This window comes from Puntigrus tetrazona, chromosome 9, assembly GCF_018831695.1.
Source record: "Puntigrus tetrazona isolate hp1 chromosome 9, ASM1883169v1, whole genome shotgun sequence".
NCBI lineage: Eukaryota > Metazoa > Chordata > Actinopteri > Cypriniformes > Cyprinidae > Puntigrus > Puntigrus tetrazona.
In genome coordinates, this window is record NC_056707.1 from 6175829 (window position 1) to 6199515 (window position 23687).

Genomic DNA, 23687 nt, shown 5'->3' on the forward strand with positions numbered 1-23687 from the left:
CGCTCCGTGTTCCTTGAGAAATTTGAAGTAGTCTGTGGTCAATATCTCCTCCACTAGGGGGATGATGAAATACCTTCTTCATCTCTGCAACAAACAGATCACTATTGTCAGTGAGTGGTGAGTGGTGGTCCCACAATGCTGTTGCCCAGTCCAGCGCCTTTCCTGTAAGGAGAGTCATTATGTATGCCACCTTGCTGCTCTCAGTTGGAAAACTGTTAGGTTGTAGGCCGAAAGCTAGAGAACACTGAGTAATGAAGCCTCGACACCTCTCTGGGTTCCCATCATATCTCTCTGGTGCGGGTAGCCTGGGCTCAAGTAAAAAGTCAGTCCGTGAAGGTCTAGAATGATCCGTTGGCGTGGATTGAGTGGTAAATGCTGGATGGGCAGACAGCTGACTTAACTGCTGAAGGATCTCAGTTAACATCTGTTCATGTTTGTGAACCATAGAGGCTTGGTCAGAAAGAGCAGCAAGGATATGCTCAGCACTGGAAGTAGCATCTTCTGCTGGGTCCATCTTTTTGGTTCAGTCTTGCTGTGATGGGGTGCCAAGCGCTGGGATCGAACACAGGTCTCTCAGTTGAGGGAATGAGGTTTTCCTCACTGAGCCATAGCAGACATGTATTTTAGTTGGACCCAAGAGCAGAGGAGTAACATTCAGAAGGCTTGGATTGCTGAACAAAAAAGGTGTTTACTGGGTATTTAACAAAGTACAACAAAACTCAGAAGCCGAGCTTCCACAAAGATACAGAAAACAAAATGGCAGCAGAATACTTGCGTAAATGAAAAAACAGCTTTTCTCGGGAACAAAAAATACATCGATTAAAGGTCCAAGACTGAACATAATTCACTGAGAGAAGCTTGCTTAAATAGACCAGTCCACAGGTGTTACAAATGAACCTGATTAGCACTAACACAAAGAACTGTATACACCACTGGAACCACCTAGTGGCTGGGAGAGTCACTGCATGCTAGAGTCTTACAACCCACCAGGGCGCTGCCATGTTTTTTGGACCCTGTGAAGAGCATACTGACTAGTGCCCCTTCGTGCTCCTTTCCCCCTTAGTAGAAGTCATGCTCAGACACCCTTTACCTTGTTGGTCCCTTAAAATCATCCTAACCTTTGTAGAGTCCCTGGTGACCACTATAAATGTGCATGTCAACACTACAAAATCCTATCAATATAAATTTGACCTTTTTTTTTGCTTATTATTGAACTTTAGGGTCAAGATGGCTCTCCAGGTTTAATGGGTTCCCCTGGCGCTCACGGTGAGCCTGGTGATGTCTTTGTTGCTCCAGGGCTGAAGGGAGATAAGGGTTTACCTGGCACTACTGGAGACAGAGGGTTTCCAGGTGTTGATGGGTTACCAGGAAAAGATGGCCAGCCAGGGCTACCTGGAACAAAGGGAGAGCCTGTGAGTAAAAAGTCTGAAAAATCCACCAAACAGGCTTGACAAATAGCTAAATTTCACTTTCACGTTTAATTGTCAGTGTATCTGATTCCCAAAATCTATATTGCAATGTTTTATTGACCTTGGAATATCTGCTGTTTTGTATCATATCTTTTTGTGTGATTAGGCTAGATTTGGTATTAAGGGTGATCGCGGCCTGGATGGAGATCCTGGTTTTCCTGGCCCTCCGGGTGAGAGGACCCCAGGTCTTCCAGGCATAGGTCGGCCTGGTGAACCTGGTGAAAAAGGCTCAGCAGGCCTGCCTGGTTCACCAGGAAACCCAGGTTTACCAGGTCAGTGTTTTAAAAAATGTGTCTAAGAATGTGCTTATCCACTGGTTATCATTGTTCTGCTCTTTACACAATAATGACAATTGCACATATCTTTGTAGGAGCTAAAGGCGAAGCTGGTAAAATTTATAGCTTACCTGGACCTCAGGGTGTCCCTGGACCTCGTGGAGAGGTTGGCAGACCTGGTCTTCAGGGTAAATTCAGTACATGCTAATATATAATCCTGCCCAAAAACTGGACTGAGCGGGTTATGCTAATGTCTTTTTCACTTATCACTCAGGTGACAGAGGTTTTCCAGGTGAACGTGGAATTTCAGGATTTCCAGGAGACAAAGGTGACCCTGGACTGCCAGGAATCGGCCTGCCGGGGCCTCCAGGACCAAAAGGCAAAGTACCATATTGCTTTTTCTGCAAGTGTTTAACTTTTATCAGCAAATTTTGTTTAAAGGTGAAATACACTGCTAAACTGAATGTTTAAATCTATATTCTAGGTTTCCATAAATTCACGTTACTTTTTATTCTGACTGACCTTACTTTTACAATTACTTTTGCAAAAATGGTTGTCAAATTATTAATTTAATTATCCGTTTTAGGATAACTGAATCCATTCCAATTCCAACTGATTGGATATCCAATACATTTTTCAATAAACTATCCTATCACCTTTTTAATTGTCAATTTTTTTCCTCTTCTAGGATACTCTGGGATTCCAGGTCCTGCTGGGATTCCAGGAGAGCCTGGTCGACCAGGTCAAGATGGCTTGCCTGGTCGTGCAGGAACACCTGGGCAAAAAGTATGATGGTGGATGTCATTTAGACTTTTTCAAGTATTATGCTTGTATATAAAAGGGTAAGACATATCATTTACATTGACCCTAAACTTTAACATATGTAGGGTGAACCTGGCAGGGGTCTTCCTGGTCCTAAAGGTGTCGTAGGTCAGCCAGGACTGCCAGGATTTCCAGGGGAGAAAGGTAATCCTGGAATGCCAGGGGTTCCTGGAACTGAGGGGTACTGGGCCACCTGGACTACAGGGAATCAAAGGTATATTTACTGTGTTGGCTTCTCATTATACTATTAACAGTCTGTTGAAACTCTTGTATAATTTAAATGAATAACACACAATAAAACATTTTCTGTCACAGGGTTGGGGGTTGGGTTTCATTTGCTTGCTGCTGTCACCTCTGGCTTGCTTAGTTGGGGACACTTAATTTCTAGCAATTATGTTTAATCTTAGCATTATACATTAGTATCTCTGTATTCTCCTAGCTGATACTATTTAGTGCTTTGACACAATCTGTATTGTCAAAAGAGCTAAATAAATGTAAAAGTATTTGATTGATTGATTATTTGATCTTCCCCTGATAAAATTTGGACATAAAAATTGGCAATTACAAATTGTTTAAGGAAAGCACACCAACATTGGGTAAGAATGATGATTTTCATAATCATACAGTCATTGTAGATAATGCAAACCCTCTGGTGAAAACAAGCTCAACAGTAAGCTCTAAAGCAATAGGAAAATATGTGAAAGGGCATCTGATTGAAGGCCAGTCATGTTCTGAATACTTTACATAGGTTGTATTCTGCATGATTGAAGGACAATAGAGCAGTGCAGTAGTTCATTCTTGTAATGATAAATACCTGAATAGGAATCCATCAGATTTTCTTCAGCAGCTGAATGGAAATCTTACTTGGTTACTAACGTAATATTGATTCCCTTAGATACATAAGTCATTTTTTTTCTTCTAAATCAAGGCTTTTTTTCAATAAAACAGTGTACAGTAACTGCACGGCAGTGGTGCTGCACAAAACAATGGCCATGAAGAGTGACAGGGGTCGAAGGTCATTAGCAGTTCAAAGGGACTGCCCTTCAGAGCCCTCAGAACAGTGGACAGATCCCATGTAGGGACAGTGAAGGGACGAGGCAGACTTGGTCTGTCAGTCAAACTGTGCAGTTTTCTGAAAGCTGCCAGATCAAATCAGCTTGAGACAACTTTTTGTACTCCTTTACTTTGGTTCTGTCTACAAAGGTGAGGACAGAAAAAGACAAAGCAATCAGACAGGCTGTAGGGGATCTCCAGGAAAAATGGAGAGGCTCACTGATGAGGGGCTTTCAGTTCCTGGACTGCTTTTGCGAGGACACAGAATAGTTCGATGTCCATATGCTTTTTTTAATGTAGCTCATCATCACTCCAACCTGGTTGAGACCAGGTCATTTGCACTGGCAGAGGGATGCTGGTCAAGCTCAGTGAATACCCGCAGTTTCTATGAGGGCCAGTTCAGACAGAAGGATCTATTTTTATAAGGAGAGTGTCAGACAATGATTTTTAAAGGTATAATGCGTTTCACTTCAAACTGGAAGAAAGTGTTGGAGAAATGGTTTGCAAGAAATTAAAGGAGATGGGTTCAGTGGGTGTAATAACATCAAATTAATTTTGGATTTGCAGGTACTGCTGGACCACCAGGAGCTCGTGGTGCAGTGGGGCCGCCAGGTCCTCCAGGGCTTGGGGATCCTGGACCACCTGGACCAATGGGGCCACCTGGAGGCCCTGGACCCCTCGGTGAGGTTTTCTATTGATTACAATGTACAAAGATGTACAGTATATGCACACACCTGCCTTGATGTTCACGTCTAACATGGTTTGTAACAAGCCTCGACAATGTCCTAGGTCGGATTGGTATAAAGGGTGATAAAGGTTCTCAAGGCCTACCTGGTTTAGACATGCCTGGCCCTCCAGGAGACAGGGGTAGCCCTGGTGTCCCAGGTATACCAGGACCAAAGGGTTTGCCAGGGGAACTAGGACCTCCGGGTAGGGATGGCTTCCCTGGTGAACGTGGTGAGCACCCATTACTCCTGGAGCTTTTCTTGCATCTGCTTGAGATGCCTTAAGATGATTCTTATTTAAGATTTTTTTTTCAGGTCCAAAAGGAGAAATTGGAATCATGGGAACGACAGGACCCCCTGGACATTTAGGTCCTGTTGGAAACCCTGGAGAGCCAGGACCAAAAGGTAATAGACTGCAAATTTAAACCACCTGGAGTCGAAGCCTGCATTTGTCCAGTCAGACTTGTATTTTTTTGTGGATGACTATGAAAATAACTAAAAATAGACGTAAGGTTACATCCAGCCTGTTACTTATGGTTTAATCCATTACCATGTTACCACATATTACCACACCAAAACTGTAATAATAAGAGTCTAATCTACCATGACACATACATATTTGACACAGATATTACAAAAACTTACAAATAAAGTATTTCTTTATGTGATAAACCAGGGGTATTTAATAAAAGGAGTAGCCTCTATATTTTATTCTAAGCAAACTTTCAGACAAAACAGTATTGTATTTTTACATTTAGATACATGTGAGTCAATGTGACAATTTTTTTCTGTTCAGGGTTTTCCTCCTAAAATCTGTACTTTTTAAACTTTTTACTGAAAAGCAGTATCTAGCCTACTAAAACAATGTCTGCCCCATTCTGTTTGTCTATTGTTAATGTTGTTTAATGAAGCATGTGTGCTGAAGCTATTTGTTATGAATTAAAAATAAATTTACGTCTACTCCGTGAACAAGTCTTCCCTTGACAGATGTTTTAAGATGCTGGAAAAATGTCAAATCTTTTCCAGGGCCTCAAAACAACCTCAGACCCCAGAGGGTTAATAATAATTAATATTATTTGGGCTAAATAAGATACTGTGATATTACTTTGACAGAGGGAATATTTAGTTGTATTATTTAAATATTTATCATATTTATCTCCTTCAGGTGACCCTGGTTTGACTGGTGTCAGGGGAGTGTTTGGTGATCAGGGTCCCAAGGGTGAGAGAGGAGAGCCGGGCATACAGGGGCCACCAGGAAACATGAGTGATATTGACATGGTGCATTTGAAAGGGGACAAAGGAGACATTGGAGACAGAGGTACAGTGGGAGAGAGGTGTTTGTCATAGAGGTTTTAGGACCAAAATTAATGGTCTCATGTTTTGAAAATGAAAAAAAAGAACCTTTGTTGGAAGCATACATACAATTTTTGGTTTCCATTGGAGGTGGATCGTCATTAAAGATTTTGCTGATGTATGTTGAAAATCAGTGAACTATAAACCTATTAGTCTTTATATTGTAATCTTGTGTAATCAGGTGATCCTGGTCCCACCGGAGAAAGGGGGTTTGCTGGAACACCAGGAGACCCTGGAATGCCAGGAAAAGATGGAATGCCAGGTTCACCTGGACAGCAAGGTTAGTTTCCAGGCAATAGTCTGACGTCAGATGAACAGTATAGTGGCTGGTAAGTAACATGACTCAATGTTATCATGAGGACATTATTTGATTATTGTGGCTTTGCTGCAGGTCAGAAAGGAGACCCTGGAGTCCCCGGGGAGCCAGGACAAACTGGAGAAACTGGAGACCCAGGTGCAAGAGGAGACATGGGATACCCAGGTAAATATAGTACTCTCTTCTAGACATTTTAATGTAATATATATGTTCCATAAATACATCACATGACCTTTCACAGTAAGATTTTAAATATTATTCATCATTAAAGCAATTTTATTATTTAATCATTTATTTTTAACCATGGGTGTTATAGTACGTTTTAGATTAAGATCAATGGGATAAATTATGGTAATGTTGTTTATTTCGTTTGATGATCTAATTCATACTGATATTCATCAGTAAAAATGTTGTGGTTCTTTAGGTTCAATGGGGCCAAAAGGTATTAAAGGTGTTGGTGGGTCACCGGGTCACCCTGGATTTAAGGGGACTGATGGCTCCAAAGGAGATAAAGGAGAACCTGGTCCAGCAGGAATAGGAATGCCTGGTCCCCCAGGACAGAAGGTCTGTTGTACGAGTATAAAAATATCAAGTCTAAGAATTTGCATATTAACAATACACTATAAATCTTTCTTGGTATCATCATATACATATGACCACATTCAAACAGCAGCAGAATATGATGTCATGTGTTTGAGGCCTTAATGTTCACACACAGCATGGTTATACATGTGCTTGACAACCGCATTCTGTAACCGAACTCACACCTGTAAATTTTCAGGACTCACAAGTGCATTCTTAGGGAAACATGCTATGTGAACAGAACTGGACGACTAGTCTGTCACATCAAACAGTGCAAAAAAAGTCGCTCTGCCTGACAAATGTGTGTATACCATGTGTTCAAGTTTTCACGAATGGTAACATACAATGATGGTGAAATGAGCTCTTCTGTGTATCATCTGAAAGTTTTAGATCAAAGCTGCTCCCTTCAGGTTTTGTGACTTAAATGCTCCACACTCCACCCAAATATTAAAAAGCTGCTGTCAGTTAATAAGGACTTGATGGATGAACTCATGGCTAGGTTGGATTGTCATGTCAGAAAATGATTTGATATCACTTAGGTCACTGTTGCAATGACTCCTGTTGCACATTCATATAGATGGTATTTCAAAGTAGTGACTTGCAAGTCATCCCATAACCCATAAAATTCATGTACGTTGCATGCAATTTCCTATAGTATATATCTATTTGCGAATATTTATTTTCATATTTTATTAGTTTCTTTGATAAGGTTACAATACGAAGGCCTATGTAGCATCGAGACTTGCATGATGTAGAAAAAATGTCATTATTCCAAATGCAACTGTAAGGTTGTGTATAACTGTAAGTTAATTGCAGTTGTCAATTCCCAAAACGGTGTTAACATAGCCTACATCTCATACTTACAGGGAAATGTTGGTTCCCCCGGTTTCCCTGGTGAACCTGGACTGAAGGGACAGAAGGGTACAATGGGCATCCCAGGAAATCCTGGAACTCAAGGAGCTAAAGGAGACACAGGATTGGTTGGTTACCCAGGCAAGACGATTACAACGTCTACAAATTGCATTGAAATACATTTGTTTACCAGCCAGTGATATTAACACATTTGAAGAATAACAAGATATTTTATTATAATACCAGTCATATTGTTTCATGAGCAGGCAGTCCAGGAAAACCAGGTGAAAAAGGTGTCAGTGGGTTGCCAGGGTCTCCAGGAGAATCTGGATTTCAAGGACGTCCAGGTAAGTCAAACTGAAATTCTCCTTAAGATTTGTTGAAGGCACCCATTTGTTGTTCCCTGCCGAGAAATAAAGAATAATGTATGCTTTGCATGCTGATTGTGGTTTGCTGGTCCACAGCACAGTAAGTTGGTGGACCAGCATGGTGTTTTGATTTCTAGGACTGGCCTGGTATGCTGGTGGACCAGCAATTGTTGTCTTTTGGCTATAGATGATGATGGTTAAAGAACCATTTTCTGAATTATTTTTAATAAATCCCTAGTGTTGAACAAACACTGCTCAGTTTTCATATGGTCCTGATCTATAGAGAATAAAAGTAGGCAGTGTTGTAGTTAGTGAAATAAAGAATTTATTTATGTATATGAAATAAATTCTGACTCAGTGTGCAAGGATCTTAACAAAATTACTTCTTACAAACCAGCACTGGTCCAGCACTATACCAACACTAACCAGCATAAACTAGCCAGGACCATTTTGGAATCCTTGTGGTGGATGTTTTAACAAAATAAGTAGACACAGTGAAATAGTTTGTGTACATTAGACAAGCTACAAATGGGCGTCATGGTGAACATGAGCAAATTTTCTTAGTATAACAATAAGTAATTTTGCATAGTTTGGTTTCAGTTCTTCCTCCATTTAATAATAATATTTTAATACATTTATAAGTGCACAAAGAACTGATGAATTATGATTTGTCCGCAAAACATTTATACCATGTAGTGGAGAAACACCTAAAGATTTTTCTTTTCTTATTAGGTGAACCGGGCCTACAGGGTCCACCAGGTCAACCTGGGGAGAAAGGCGAAGCAGGGGTAGATGGCATTCCTGGATTTGTAGGAGAGAGAGGAGAACCTGGTAAGATTATGTATACCTCTAAAAGTGAAAGGTAGCTCAAAAAAGGAAAATGGTTTAGGGCAGTGATTCTCAACTTCAGCCCTCGAGGCTCACTGATCTGCAGATTTTGTATGTCTCCCTTTTTTACTACACCTGATTCAGGTAATAAGCTCAAAAGAAACCGAATTGAGTAAAGCAGATAAGAGACACATGCAAAATGTGCAGAGTGGTGGGCTCCAAGGACTGGAGTTGAGAACCACTAGTTTGGAGTAATGATCTTTTAGGGAAAATGGATATCTAAATACAGCAATAACTGCATAGATTTACGTGCACATGAATTAGATCTCTTTTGAAAGTAAAGGTTAGTCATTTCTTAACACACACCTAAACCAAATCCATAATAGAGCTTTCCGCATAGCCTATCAAAGCAAATGTATGATGTGCTCCTGTCTGAGAATGTTTGCAGCAAGATCCCCGATCAAGTGCGCCATCCTCAAAACTAGTGGAAACACCTTAGGTTACAATATAAAAAGTTTAGAGATGATGGACCTCTCAAGATCCAACAGGGTTTGCATTTTCTATGTAGAACTGTATTCAACTCATTGAATTTTCATTATCAAAATTATTTCTCTTCTTTAGGTATACCTGGCACAGGTTTTCCAGGATCCCGTGGAGAAGCTGGCAGCAAAGGTCAGAATCGCATGTCTCCAATAATTAGGTTATAAAGCACTACAAGGTCTACCTAAAATAAAAATATTTTATTGTTTTGCATGTAAAATTAAGATGTTTTAGTGACAAGTAACTCAGTTAATCTTTTCCTCGTCTTCACACAGGTGACAAGGGTAACCCTGGTCTTCCTGGCATTAACGGGAGTCCAGGCATTCCTGGAATCAAAGGTGAGAAGGGTCTGCCTGGATTCCCAGGGGACCAAGGGCATCCAGGAGAGAGAGGACTTCCAGGAATATCTATGGAGGGACCTAAAGGGGACCAGGGAGCTCAGGGACAACAAGGACAAAAGGTGAATTCTTAAGACCTCACCATAAAGGACAGTCTGTCACAGAATATTTCCCTTATTAGTAGTCCATTAATTTAAGGGTGTCATTATAGCAACAAAATGCAGTGGTCACTCCTGTTAGCCAAAGAACTGTATGTGAACTCTATTAAATTGAACTGAATACTCTAAAACAGCACTGACAGATTTATTCTGCTGAATGTGGCCTGTGTTATCTTAATGTCACATTTTTACCACAGGTGTGATTGGTGACCCAGGCCCACCTGGTATACCTGGCAGTGCTGGAGCTAAAGGAGAAAAGGGGAGACGTGGGCTTCCCTGGCCCACAAGGCTCTCAAGGATATAAAGGAGATAAAGGTTTCACTGGTGCCTCTGTGAGTTAATGCTTAATTATCAAAAATAACAATTTCGCCTTTAAAATTTATAGATAATTGAATGTAGTTGTGCTCTGTAGGGTGAGCCTGGATTGCCTGGCTATAATGGACCAAAGGGTGAGATGGGACCACAGGGTGTTCCTGGGTTCCCTGGTAAGATTTAAAATCAAATTTAACTTGAAAAAATATTACAGTGCATCTAAGTGTGCTTTTCTGAGTGTCATTCTTCATATTCTTCAAAAAAACAATGCTCAACAGTATTGGTAGATTTAGTTCCTCTGTGTTATTCCAGGTACAAAGGGTGAGCATGGAGTAATTGGTCCTAAGGGTGACGGAGGTGACAGAGGATTCCCAGGTCTTAAAGGTATTAACAAGAAACATTTTAACTTTATATATGATTAGTAATTTAACTTTAAAGGTTATTTTCATTGCCATTTCAATGAAATAACTGAACATAAACACAGGGACCTGATGAAATTCAAATGTAATTTTTTTAAATGCCTGTTGCATCTGAACACAAAACATCAGAACACATTTTATATCCACCAACTGCTTCTTCAAATCCTTATTTGATGTTGGTGAAACATTTTTACTATAGTAATGGACAGTTTAGGTCTGAATGCTATACTTCATTGTAAACATTGTACTGAATTTCTGCTTTTGAATTTTTCATTTAAGGTACTGAAGGCCCCCCTGGACCACCTGGGCCTCCCACATTTATAAAGGGAGATCCTGGTCCTCCAGGACCTCAGGGTCCCCAAGGGCTGATCGGAATTCAAGGCTACCCTGGACAGAAAGGACAACAGGGTGAGTATTTCAAATAACTGAACTTAAAAGTTTATGAAAACAGTCAGTTGACTATTGATATTCATCCAACACACAAACTACCTCTTAGGTGTGATGGGACTTCAGGGTTTAAAAGGATCCGATGGAACACCTGGCTATAATGGACACCCTGGGGCCAAAGGAGAGCCCGGACAAACCGGACCTTCTGGTAGGTTTACAGACACATAAAATATTAGGGGGAGTTCCAATCACAGCAGAAGAGCTCTGCAAATTTCAGAAGAACTCTAATGCCTTTTTAATTCATAAGATTGCTTATGCTTTTTTTTTTTTTTTTTTTTTTTTACTAAAATATCTTTTCTGTAGGCCCCAGAGGGTACCCTGGACCTCCAGGACCTAGTGGTTTCCCTGGTGGCATCGGCCCTCCTGGCCCTGCATCAATGGACCACGGCTTCCTTGTAACACGCCACAGTCAGAGTATCGATATTCCAGTATGTCCAGCAGGAACAACGCCGATCTATGATGGATATTCACTGCTTTATGTACAAGGCAACGAGAGGTCACATGGACAAGACCTAGGTCAGCACAACTGCACATACAAATAATGTATTTATTCAGAAATATTAATCTTAATTAATTCTGCTCTTGTTACCCAATAGGCACAGCTGGTAGCTGCCTAAGGAAGTTCAGCCCAATGCCTTTCCTCTTCTGCAACATCAACAATGTATGTAACTTCGCTTCTCGTAATGACTATTCCTACTGGCTTACTCTCTCGAGCCAATGCCCATGAGCATGGCCCCTGTTACCGGTGAGAGCATCAAACCCTTTATCAGCAGGTTTGTGATCTTCTATGAATCGTTTAAAATTTCTGTGAAAAAGAATTCCTCGTCCTCGTTCTCATGTGCATGCATGTTTTCAGATGTGCAGTTTGTGAGGCTCCTGCAATGGTAATAGCTGTGCACAGTCAGACCATACTGATCCCACCCTGTCCTCGTGGGTGGGATTCTCTCTGGATTGGATACTCTTTCGTCATGGTGAGGAATATAAAAAAGCAGTTTTAGGACTGCACAATATATCAAAATAAAATTGGCATGGCAATATGTGATAGCTTATATGTGATAGACTTTTGCTTTAGTTAGATAATTTATGAGCTCCATGCGTATAAATAATAAATAATAAATAAAATAAAAAATACTAAAATAAATAAAGAGATCTGCTGCAGGATTATTTTTTTACAGAAATAAGAGCTGTGTTTTAATAAAAATTAAGACACGTGTATTAGTATTATATTTTTACAGTTGTATTATAAAATATTTGATACATTTTACAGTGCAAATGTGTATATAATTGTGTATATAATAATAATAATTATTATTATTATTACTATTATTATATATATTTAGCCATAACTTTGTCTTATTTACTCTAAAATAATAAGTTTCCAACTAAAGTACAGGATTTTTAACTTTTGTTAAGCACTAAGGTCATTGCTGCATCACCAAATAAACACTGACAGGAAGCCAAATCTGTTTTCATAATTTTGTATGAGGATTATGTGTAAAGTCTGACGCTGTCTCTCTCTGTGTAACAGCACACTAGTGCTGGTGCTGAGGGCTCCGGTCAGGCGCTGGCCTCCCCAGGTTCTTGCCTGGAAGAGTTCCGCTCAGCTCCCTTCATCGAGTGTCACGGTCGCGGCACCTGCAACTATTATGCTAACTCCTACAGCTTCTGGTTAGCCACCATAGAGGACAACGAAATGTTTAGGTAAGCATTTACACACGTTATACTCTCGATTTCTTTTTTTTTTTTTTTATTAACTGTCTTTGATGTCTTCAAATCAAAATAATGGCAGCGTCTATTTATAATGTAAATAGCAGTAGTAGCCAAAAGTGCAAAAAGCAACATATGATATTTACACTAATTAAAAATAGCAGTATTTTTAAGGACATAGTGCAAAAACCGTAAATGCTATAGATTCTATTTACACTATGTTTCTGATATTTATACCACTTTTTGCAAATAGTGACAATTTTCTGCACTTCAGTATAGTTGTAATTAACTGTAAATTGTAATTTTAATTAAAATATTTAAATGGATGCCACCTTATTGGTATAATAAAGCCCTCTCTACACCTACCCGATGACATATTTTTAACTTTTTGATTACTTTTTCATTTTTATTGAAAATAAATGCCTTTATGATGTGATACGAGATTTGAAAAGAAAAGGAAAAATATGTCAAAACACGACTTTAAACCACTGGAGCTGATGAATCATAGTCATTTTTATCTTGACTAGCCCGATCATATGTTGGGGGAAGAATTAGTTTAAATAGCTTTGGCCAATAGGCGGGTTATTTGCACCAAGTGTAAATATACACTTTTTAAGTATTTGTGCAAATAGATCACATGCAAAGTCAATGCAAACATGCCAAAAGTTTGTGCCTAGCAAGACGAACAGAAGTGAACTGGGCGTCAACACTTCTCAATCCGTCTTTACGTGTATCTTTTAAATGATATTACTTAAAATAAACATGAACAGTGGACCAAGTACACAGTACTTGTATGATCACTAAATAACTGTTTACATAACATTAATCTAATACCAGAATATTAATTTAGATTAATTTATATCGTTTTATACTCGATAAGACATTTTAATAAATAATGATTAGATTTTAAATTAAGCATTGAAATTATAAATTAAAATTAGCACATACCTCATGTGAAGGAAATAAATTTAAAAGGAAAACCAAATGGAATAAGCAATATTTATTGAACAAAGTATGCATTTCAGGATAAAATTATTATTTTTTTTATCACACAATTTGGAGCCACTAAAAGAGATAAAAACTCAGAACACTAAGAAAAATCCGAATTGAAAAGATCCTTTTTTCCTGTTTTCTTGTTAATGTCTGTGTGCATTGTGATTGCAGCAAACCTGTCCCCACAACGCTAAAGGCTGGGAATCTACGAACTCACATCAGCAGGTGTCAAGTGTGCATGAAGAAGGTATAGACCAGCCTCAGCTCTGCGTCTGCTCTTTATGTCCCAGTTTTCTAACTAACAACAAGCGTATGGTGCTACTTCTGTGAAAAGCCATGGAAAAACTTCAAAAGTCCACAGAAAAATACCCGTCTCATCATTTATAGCAATGGAACCTCAAGATCTACTGGCACATTTGCCTCATGCAGAGCGCTTAAATAACATTGTTCCATTGTGTCTAATGAATGACACCTGTTTACACTTGCACTGAGTTTATGTATTAGTAAGCAGGTAACCATCTTCAGCAAGAATCCACATGGATTGGATGCTATTCCGTTCAGCCCTTTTTTTCAGCTTTATTTATCATGCCACTCAACATTATCAGATGCAGATATCTTGTTTATTTCTCTCTCAAATGTATACTCAAGCAACACTAACATTATAGAATTGGATATTTTATTTTGTCCTACTTCACCGTCAGTAAGTTCGCCAGCACCCTCCTCGTATGATGTAGGAAAAGCAAAGATCAAGCTTTGTTGTAAATATAGTGCTCTATTTAGCTACTTAACACCCTGTCACCATAATCTTATTAGGTAAATACCATTGATCTTGCTATACTTAATTATTTATGAAAACATATGAGATAAAGAGTTTAAGCACCAATGGGCCTTTCCTTTTTACAATGATTTTTTCTGTTAATCAGTTCAGAAGACTATCATGGCACATAAACTGTAATATTCTGCACTGTTTTTTTTTTTTTTTTTTTTTTTTTTTATCAGAATGTGGCCTTTAGACCGAAAACTTCCATTTATAAATCTGTGTTTTGATGTTTATGCTTGTTCTTATGTGCTTGCGGCTGGGCCTGCTCCACCTTCGTTTTGATCCAGAAATGCTGTCGTTGTTCTTGTTTAATGGCCGAGTTTCAGACTCTGTTTTCCCATTATGACATTTAACTTCATTTCCATTCTCACACAGCTCTAATAAATATGATCAGATGTTGAGCAAGTGCACTAGTGAGTCGCCTAGGTTGCTTTTGCACTTATTTTGTCAGGAATTCAAGCTTATTACACCTTGTTTGTCGACTCTTTAATTACTATCTAATCACTTTATTGACTTGAACTCATCAGCAAACTCACCTTGATTCTTGATTAAACCACATCTATAATATATATATATATATATGTAATTTCAAGCAGTTATCCATAACTTAGGGTCTGTGTCTGAAGTAAGCATTGTTAAATTTGAACATTGCGTATGGATTCTGTTATATGTCCTGAGTTTCTTTTTGTCTTAATGCCTCAGATACCAGACCAAAGAACCTGCACATGTCCCCCTTACACAGTGGATTTGTTGCTCGTTATTTTATTTTATTTTTTCATTTCATTTTACACTGATAATACTTGACTATGCAATCTACATCACACGCTACATACCGTCCCCATAGCTGACCTTTTAGCTTCCAATTGTTCTACTGCTTTAGCCAAGCAAATAGCTAGTTGTTTTTAAATTCAAAAGTGCCTTACATTTAATTCAGTCACGGATGTGAGCCCAATTATCCATACTTTAATGTCACTGATCTAGCACACACGCTGTATCTCCGTGCATTGATGTGCCCATGAAGTATTAATGGCTCTTGTTTTGGAATATGTTGAATAATACAGACATTGACTGCAATTTGTGAAAATATATATATATATTTTTTTCAGTGTCAAATGATTTCAGTGATGTCCCCACCCTATAGGCTACTGTCATACAATAAAAATGTTTGTAGAAATGTTTGATGAATTTGTCTTTTTTGTACAGAAGAGGTTTTTTAAGGTTTATAACCCTCTTTTAAGTATAACCATACATATACATATATATATATATACACACACATATATATATATATATATATATATATATATATATATATATATATTTTTTTTTTTGGTACTGACCTTAAGTTTACCTCAGTTTTAGTTTTTGTCATTTTGATAGTTTAAAGTGTTTAATATTTAATATTTATAATTTCCTTAATTTCAGCTTTATTCCAGTTGACACACCATACCTGTCAGTCTTTTTATTCATTTATTTAGTTGGCTTGTTAGTTAGTCACCACCGATTTTGACTGTTTCACTGTCTGCCATCCAGGGACCCTCAGGGACATACAAGCTTCATTCATTGTTTTTCCATGAATATCTTAAGTGTTTAATATCCTAAGTGTTCACTTAAGATATTAAATACAATAATTTCAATAGACTTAGCTGGAAAGATACTTCATTTTAGAAGGTATTTGACAATTGCTATACTGCTAAAAAAGTATATAGCTTTCCAGGTTTATAAATTAAATATTGCAATCTTTTACTATGTGTTTTCTAAAGACATCAGATCATTACAAACTAACGTTCATACTTGTCCTTACTTACATTGGCCTGGAGAGGGCGATCTAAGTACACTCAAGTTTCTCACAATGTGGCAGGCCATGCTAAGGCTCGTTCCTGTCAAGTGCATATCATATTACAAAACAAGGCTGTAAACGATTTATTCTGAAAATATTTTTAATAATTGCGTTGCTTTACAGCTTCCAGCTTCATTTTGAACAAGTTTGGGGGTTCAGATTAACCTCGGGAACACGACTGCCATCCTCCGTCTACTCACAGAAAACCACGTCAATGATAAAAGTCAATATGAGTCACAGAACACACATGCATCCCTCACGCAGAATGTTTCACCCTGGATCGCAGGACTGTTGAAACTACCTAGATACAATAAAGTCTGTGACTGAAACTAGATTTCCAAGAATATTTTTTCCAGCATATTCTGAGAAACTACTTTGCCAACTTCACATTTTTATTAGTGGGGGAAAAAATAACCTTTTAGAAGGCCTCCCGGTCTGACACTGTCACGAAAGGTCATTTTTTCAAAGCTTTCTCCCTTTTTTTTTGTTTTCCTAGAAATGTTTAAGGATAATATCTAAGTTCCCACGGCCTTCAAACATGTTTGCTAGCTCATAAATATTGACTCCCTCTGGTCAGAATGGATGACTGCATTAGCGGACAGGACTGAAGTGTGCCACTTTTTTTTATTTAAAGGCAAATCTGCTCCACTGTGAGCTTGTTGCCAGGTTTTTCGGGGGTTATCAGCATACTGATACGTGTAAAGTAGTGTGTGAGAGCGCTTAGGCTCTGGGCCGTGCACGCAGATCAATGAGTACAGGAAAAGATAACCTTTCTCTTTCATCTCTCTGTTTTTATAGGAATCTCATTCTCTTTCTTTCCCTATGTTTGCCTTTTCGACAAACATAGCCTTTTACCCCGTTCAGTCATGGGCTGCTGTTAAAATGACGTGTATGAACGGACGACCTTTGACCTCTGAGTGAAGTAAACTAGTCAGGAGTGTTTTAGGATACCTCTTGCAACATCTGTGAGATTTTCATCAGATTTAGACATTATGTACTCACTGGAATATATATATATATATATATATATATATATATATATATATATATATATATATATATATATATTTATTTATTTATTTTTTATTTAGGCTATATGTTTAAGTTCTTGTTCCACTTCAGAATGACCTTGCACACAGTGATCTGAGTGTGGGTGTTTATGGGGTGAAAGAAGCAGCTGAGTAGAGTTGTGAAACTCTATCGGTCAAAGGGAACGCGCTGCAAAAGAGGATGGCAGTAAATTGAGGTGAGGGTCTGTGCTGTCACCTCTAGGAATGGGGACAGACATACCATAGATCAGGAGACCGTACTGAGCAGGCAAATGCATTTGGAACATGGATTCATATTCGTATTAGAAAGCTTGTGAGAGGATGAGAGAGAGAGAGAAAGCAAACAACAGACGTTTGTGACCGGCCAATGAGCTGAATGAATGCGGTCACATGACCAAGAAAGGGAAGCATTGGTTAATATAAAGTTCAAGGTCATTTTGGGAAACGCTTAATATGTTGTGGACTTTTTTAAATATTGCTTATTATTGACTGTGTTTTATGTTATATTTTGCATACATGGAAGATCTGACCAGTTTTGTCCTTTATCTAATCAAAAAGTTTCAAGCACAATGCATTTTGCTCAGACGGTTGTTTAATATATTGTTTAATTCATAATCAAGGTATTGTTTGTCGTGTTCTCAGTATTACTTTTCACAGGTTTGGTCCTGTGCCAAATCATACAGTTCATGTCCTCTTGAGGACGTGACCTTTATCTTTGCTAATATTGCTTTACAATATTTGCTTAATGACATCGCCTTACTGGAAGTTACATTATACATAAAACGGTAGAGCATAACATAAACATAAAACAAACAAAAAAAGTCAGCTGTGGGTTTAATACATTTTTTTACTTGGTTTGGTTCACTCTAAAACATCTCATCCTGTCTGATAAAATTATACACAAATCGGTACAGTTGTAAAAATATTTTCAGTTGACATTCTTTTAATAAAGCTGATAATCCCTCACTAAACAATGACTCATTTCATGTATTGTTCTTTTTTACTCTAGGAAACTAAGTTTTTACTCTGTGGAACACAATATATGATATTGTTGGCCTTTATTGTATTGAAAAATACAATAACTTTGAAAAAAGTCAGATTTAATTGAAATTGAACAGTTTTGGGAGAACTGTTCCTTTAAATTCTAACATTAACATATCTTGTTAAAAGTTATGGAAGAAGGTACAACTTAACTGAAATTCCTTTCATATGAAAACCTGGTCATGTTTCTTTTGTAATAGCCTTTGAAATTAGAAATGTGCTGTGCATAAAATCCTATTTTGAACTTCAAAGCTACATCTCCCCACTTTGTTGTAGTGACTGTTATGTATAATTATCTGTTTTTCACTTGGACAGTTCTGTTCAGATTATTGCATGCTGTGAATAAATCATATCCTAACCTTGGCTAAGGCTGTATTTGTTCTGCTAGCACTGCTGTGCATTTGATAAGCTTTGGGCGCTTCTGTAGCCTTACGTTAACGCAGGTCTATCTGATATGGTGTTTCTGCGCACTGAATGCTCATTCTATGGATTCGCAGCATGTACCTCCTCCCCTGCTTATTTTGCCAAGAGCGCACAAAGGGCATGTCTCAACACTCCACACTCTTCTCCTTTTTTCCTAAGGTTATTTCATTCTTCCACACAAAGAGCTGTTTCTGCTGCCCTGTGCTCATGGAGCTGTGAGTCATGAGGGAAGTCTGAGGTAAGTCTTGGTCTGCTGTAGCCCGGGGCTTACTGGCATTGCCAACTCCCACTGCTCCATCACCTGAGTTCACCAGGAACATATATCAGCGCCAGCCATCTACATGTCAAATGAGTACCGTCTGATTTGTTCCATTGCTTTTCCATCCCCTCAGTTATTTAGACATTGTCATCATTTGAATTTCTACTATCGTGACCAAAATGTACAAATGCTGTATTGAAGTCATAACATGATATTTTTCAAGTCATTGTGTGAAACTGCATTGATATGTACTTGTTGGTACGTATTTCGTGTCTTGCTAAAAAGTGCACCGCGTATATTTAGACCAGGTTGTCAGTATAAACCAATAGAGTGCAGTTTCTACACTAAAACACCATTCATTTTATCCATTTGGGAAGTAATGAGCATTTCGATTTTGGAGCCACTCTCCAATATGGCAGCCGCGATTGTTATAGCTGTGCCTCTGTAGGCGGATTTATCCTTTTTCAAATATGTAAATGAAAATATTGTCATACTGTAAATTTTCCTATATACATAATCAGCTTATTTAAATCGATACTTAAATTGTGCTCAAAATAGCCAACAGATCATGCATTATATCATTCTGAAAATGCATATTTTGAGAGGGAGCTGAAACACTGTTTTTGTGCACTGTTTTGTCTCTTTTCCAGAGTATGGCTGTGATTTTACATCATGTTTATCGTGTGGACATCATGCATTTTAAACCATATTAGTTTAAAATCCTGATATATGATTTTCTGAGCATGCACAAAGAAAGCGGCTGTCATGCAGTACTAAACCACATTCTCTTTCATGTCTTTTTGCGATTTGGTATAAGGCCTACCCACCCAAAAAAACCCAACACATTACTGGGTTGCTCTTTGTCATGTTTTCTAGGTTGCTAGTTGCACAGATAATACGATTATAGCACTTAAACACAAAATAAGTCATATTTTTATGAGATGTCACCTTTAATATATTTATCTATTATTATGCCAAAAAAACACACCTATTATTTTTTCATGTGCTTCATTTTTAGAACGGGCGGTCATTATAAAGCGCTTGTCTGACAGTAGCATGACAGTTTCAGTGAATTAAATGTTTAGCTATAAAGTAGGCAGTATTTAAGTTAAGTAATTTGATGAAAAGTTTCAGACAGGGTCCAAAACTCACACTCACAGGCTGCCAAATGTGAGGAAAAACTGGTTTTAGTGCGTAAACATCTTAGTCGCCAGTTGGCAGGTAATTTTATTATACCGCAACATAATACATGCTTTGGAATTGGATAGTAAGAATTAACCTCACTATGATGTAAAATAAAAACAAAAAAACTAAAAAGTCTTGCTACGATGCACCCACAATGCACTGGACGACACCTATTCAATGATCTGCTATACTAAGACCTTTGCTGACAAATAAACATTGATATTCAGAACTCCGTTAATATTTATCACAACTAAATATATGAAGTATCACAAGAGTTTTTTTCTATATTGTTAAATTACGAAAGAATAACATAACAATCACCAAATTAGCATATTATAATGAATTCTGAAGGCCCATGCGACATTGAAGTTGATTGGGCCGTGTGCGTTTGTCTGTATATGCATGACTCCACTAATTTAAGCTCTGTTACTAGCGGCGGGTGGACACAAGGTCAGTTTATACCGACTGAACATGTCCTTCTATAACCCTCTGACCACATGGCCCCTAGCGTGTGCTAGCCACAACTGCAAATCACAGCTATACGGCCAGATACAGTGCATCCATTGAATGCGCGTGCACCGAATCTGTAAAGCAAAATTCTGCAGGACGTTCAACACTGTTGTGCACATGGAACTGTCATGGCAGTTTTCTATCAACCTGCTCTCGTAACGCTACAGCATGCTCTTATTTCCTGTGGCTAGTGTGCGGAATAGGTCTGTAAATCGTTTTAAAGGCTGCCTTTCATTTAACATCCAGACATTAGTGTCGCACAGCCATTGCTTCATTGTTGACGTGTAGCGATTCTATAGCCGCTGCGTGCGAAATGCGGAATGGCTGGATAACTTGGTCCCGTTGAATTATTAATCAGGTGTAGCATTAGCCATATGCAGTGCTGCCAATAAAGCATCTACAACGTCTCTTTCGCCTCATCTTCCCGTCTGTTAATTCTATGAAACGTCCTCTCAGAACTACCGAACGCACAAGTGTCATTCTTCTTTCTTTTGTACTTTAACTTATTGTTATGGACTTTCATCTTCCTGGTGCGCGAGTCACAGAAATAGAGTATCCCTGCAAGCTCTCTCTGTCTCATATTAGAGTAGTGCCAGGTTCAGTCAAGGTATTTGAGCACGGCATGAGCACACTGTTCCAGGACTGGAAGATTGCTCCCATAGCTATTGGAACACTCTGTGTGTATGTGCAAAGAGCTCGCAGTCTGCCAAATAACTCTGCTGTTGGCAAAACCCAGAGAGAAACCTTCCCAGCACACGTGCTGAAAAGACCAGCAGGCTGGTTTATGCTGGTTAAAGCTGGTTTGGTGCTGGTCTTTTTGGTGGACCGGGAAACAATTGTGTTCATGTACAAAATGATTAACCAGCGTTGCTTTCGAATGAAAGTTGGTTAAAGATGTATGGCAAAGGGCCTTTCGGATCCATAATCCAATATTTTTGTTGTGGTTGTTTTCATGTTTTTCTGCTGTTGTTTTGAGTCATTTATTTGTGTAGCGATTTTTAATTTACATTTTGTATATGAAGTCAAAATGCGATACTCTAAAATTAAGTGAATGAAATGCTGTATATGTTCAAAAACTTGGGGTCAGTAAGATATAAATAAGAAATGTTTCTTGAGCAGTAAATTAGAATGATTTGGAGTAATGATTAAAAAAAATATGCACAGGAATATTGTTCTTAACAACTGGTCAAAACAGCTTTATTTACTGTCAATTTTGAAGCGTATGCCGGTCGTTTTAACATAGTACTGTAACCCACTCGTTGCTTTGTCAACACTCAACACATCTTATGGAACAAGTGATTCACACAACCAGAGGACAGACATGATAATGCTGTTCAACATCTCCTGCAATCCTTAAAGGGATAGTTTACTCAAAAAATGTAATTTGTGATTAATTATCCACCTTCTTGTTGTTCCAAACCTATAAGACCTTCGTTCATCTCCATAACGCATATTTTTGATGAAATCCAAGAGCTTTCTGACCCTCTGTAGACAGCAATAGATGGTCCAATGGGGCATCTTTACATATCTATGGTAAAATACATTTTTCAGGTGACATCAGTGGTTCAACCTCAGTGTTATAAAGCTACAGTATACGTTTTGTACACAAAACAAAGATAACAAATTTATCTAACGTGTCAGTTGACACTATTCACAAGAGTAACATGACGCATTCATGCGGCGCTGCACAAAAGAGTATTCTCAAAGCTTCATCATGTCTTCGGGCCTTGAACATGTCGGTTGTTTGTTACCTACACCGGGTCAGAGGGCTCTCGACAACGGTGTACCAGTTCAAATGCAATGGCAAGCGTTTGAGCAAAATATGCTAAAAAGAGACATGACAATCAGAATCAAAAATGTTTTTAGCACTATTTTGTAAAGCTTTATTTTTGAACACCCCTGCTAAACAGACTAGAATCATCACGCCAGTCCCTGCTGGTTTGGTGCTAGTCTAGCTGCCATTGTTTTCACCATTGAAGCCTTTTGAGGGCACCTTGAAACGGCATCCAAAGTTACTGAATACTTTGATTGATTGACTTGGACAAAATGGTTTCGACTCACTGTTGTGCTTGTTGTAACCATTACAAGAAGTTAATCACTCAACATTTTGAGCATGATCGACAACATTTTAACCCATGTCGAATTAATTTTGAATCCAGACAATACTTCACATTCTGCACAAAACATGGATCCAGAAAGCAACCCTCTTAGTGATAAATATCACACTACATGTTTGTGTGTGCAGCACTATTTGATTTGGTTTGGTAGTCAAGTCAGTGACAGATTGGACAGGTTGAAAAGATCTCTAACCCTTTTCATCCCAGCAAAGACATCAGCCAATGGGTTCATGGCCTTTACAGCTGAACCCACAACACTTACAAACAAACTGAACTTTCTCTTGCTGCACACGGACTATTAAAGATCGTCTCCTGCTGTGTGAACCGAAAAGTGTGTACTTGGTAATTGCGTCTTGTGCGGTATTCATTAGTATCTGCTGAATTAATTAAAATGATTAAATATTCATGAGTCCCATGTAGAGAGAGTTTTTGTCTCAGAAAGTCTCACAAATCATTGGTGATTACTCTGTGTACTTGTGTAAAGCTTCAGTGCCAAGATGGATGAGGTTGTTTTCTCATTCATTGTGTGTAAAAATCCCAGCAGACCTCTGAAGTGAACGCAGTGTGACAGATTGAAGAGTCTGTGACCTTTGATCAGTCCAAATCAAACGCAAGGCTCATCCTCCAGGTCAGCACCTAACCACTTGAGCTTTTCTGATCAGGATTACCTCTCATCATACACACACACACACACACACACACATTCCACAAATCTGCTGGTGAGCATTGAAAGTTTAGGACACGTGGGGATAAAATTACAGGCTGATCTGATAGAAATGTCACTGGGTTCAACGCTGCATAGCACTTCAACTTCTTAGTTGCAGCTCACAGCTGGGACGCTGGGAAGTGCAGCTTGACACGAGGTCACATAAGTGCATCACAGGGG

The 23687-nt window shown here is 38.6% G+C and overlaps 1 protein-coding gene across 1 annotated transcript; it reads left to right on the plus strand.

Annotated features, from left to right (window-relative positions):
• Positions 1 to 1244: 1244 nt before the first annotated feature.
• Positions 1245 to 17402, plus strand: LOC122351469 (collagen alpha-1(IV) chain-like). The gene is made up of 31 exons (XM_043248545.1): positions 1245 to 1412; positions 1576 to 1741; positions 1840 to 1932; positions 2019 to 2128; positions 2433 to 2530; positions 2646 to 2710; positions 4187 to 4300; positions 4409 to 4576; positions 4660 to 4749; positions 5510 to 5662; positions 5879 to 5977; positions 6089 to 6178; positions 6438 to 6577; positions 7462 to 7575; positions 7714 to 7794; positions 7912 to 7915; positions 8548 to 8646; positions 9265 to 9315; positions 9459 to 9643; positions 9895 to 10011; positions 10092 to 10164; positions 10304 to 10375; positions 10690 to 10818; positions 10907 to 11005; positions 11161 to 11373; positions 11454 to 11518; positions 11572 to 11630; positions 11714 to 11828; positions 12386 to 12558; positions 13729 to 13804; positions 17340 to 17402. Exons 1-31 carry the CDS (start codon positions 1245 to 1247, stop codon positions 17400 to 17402), a joined length of 3342 nt encoding a protein of 1113 aa, XP_043104480.1.
• The last annotated feature ends 6285 nt before the right edge of the window (positions 17403 to 23687 follow it).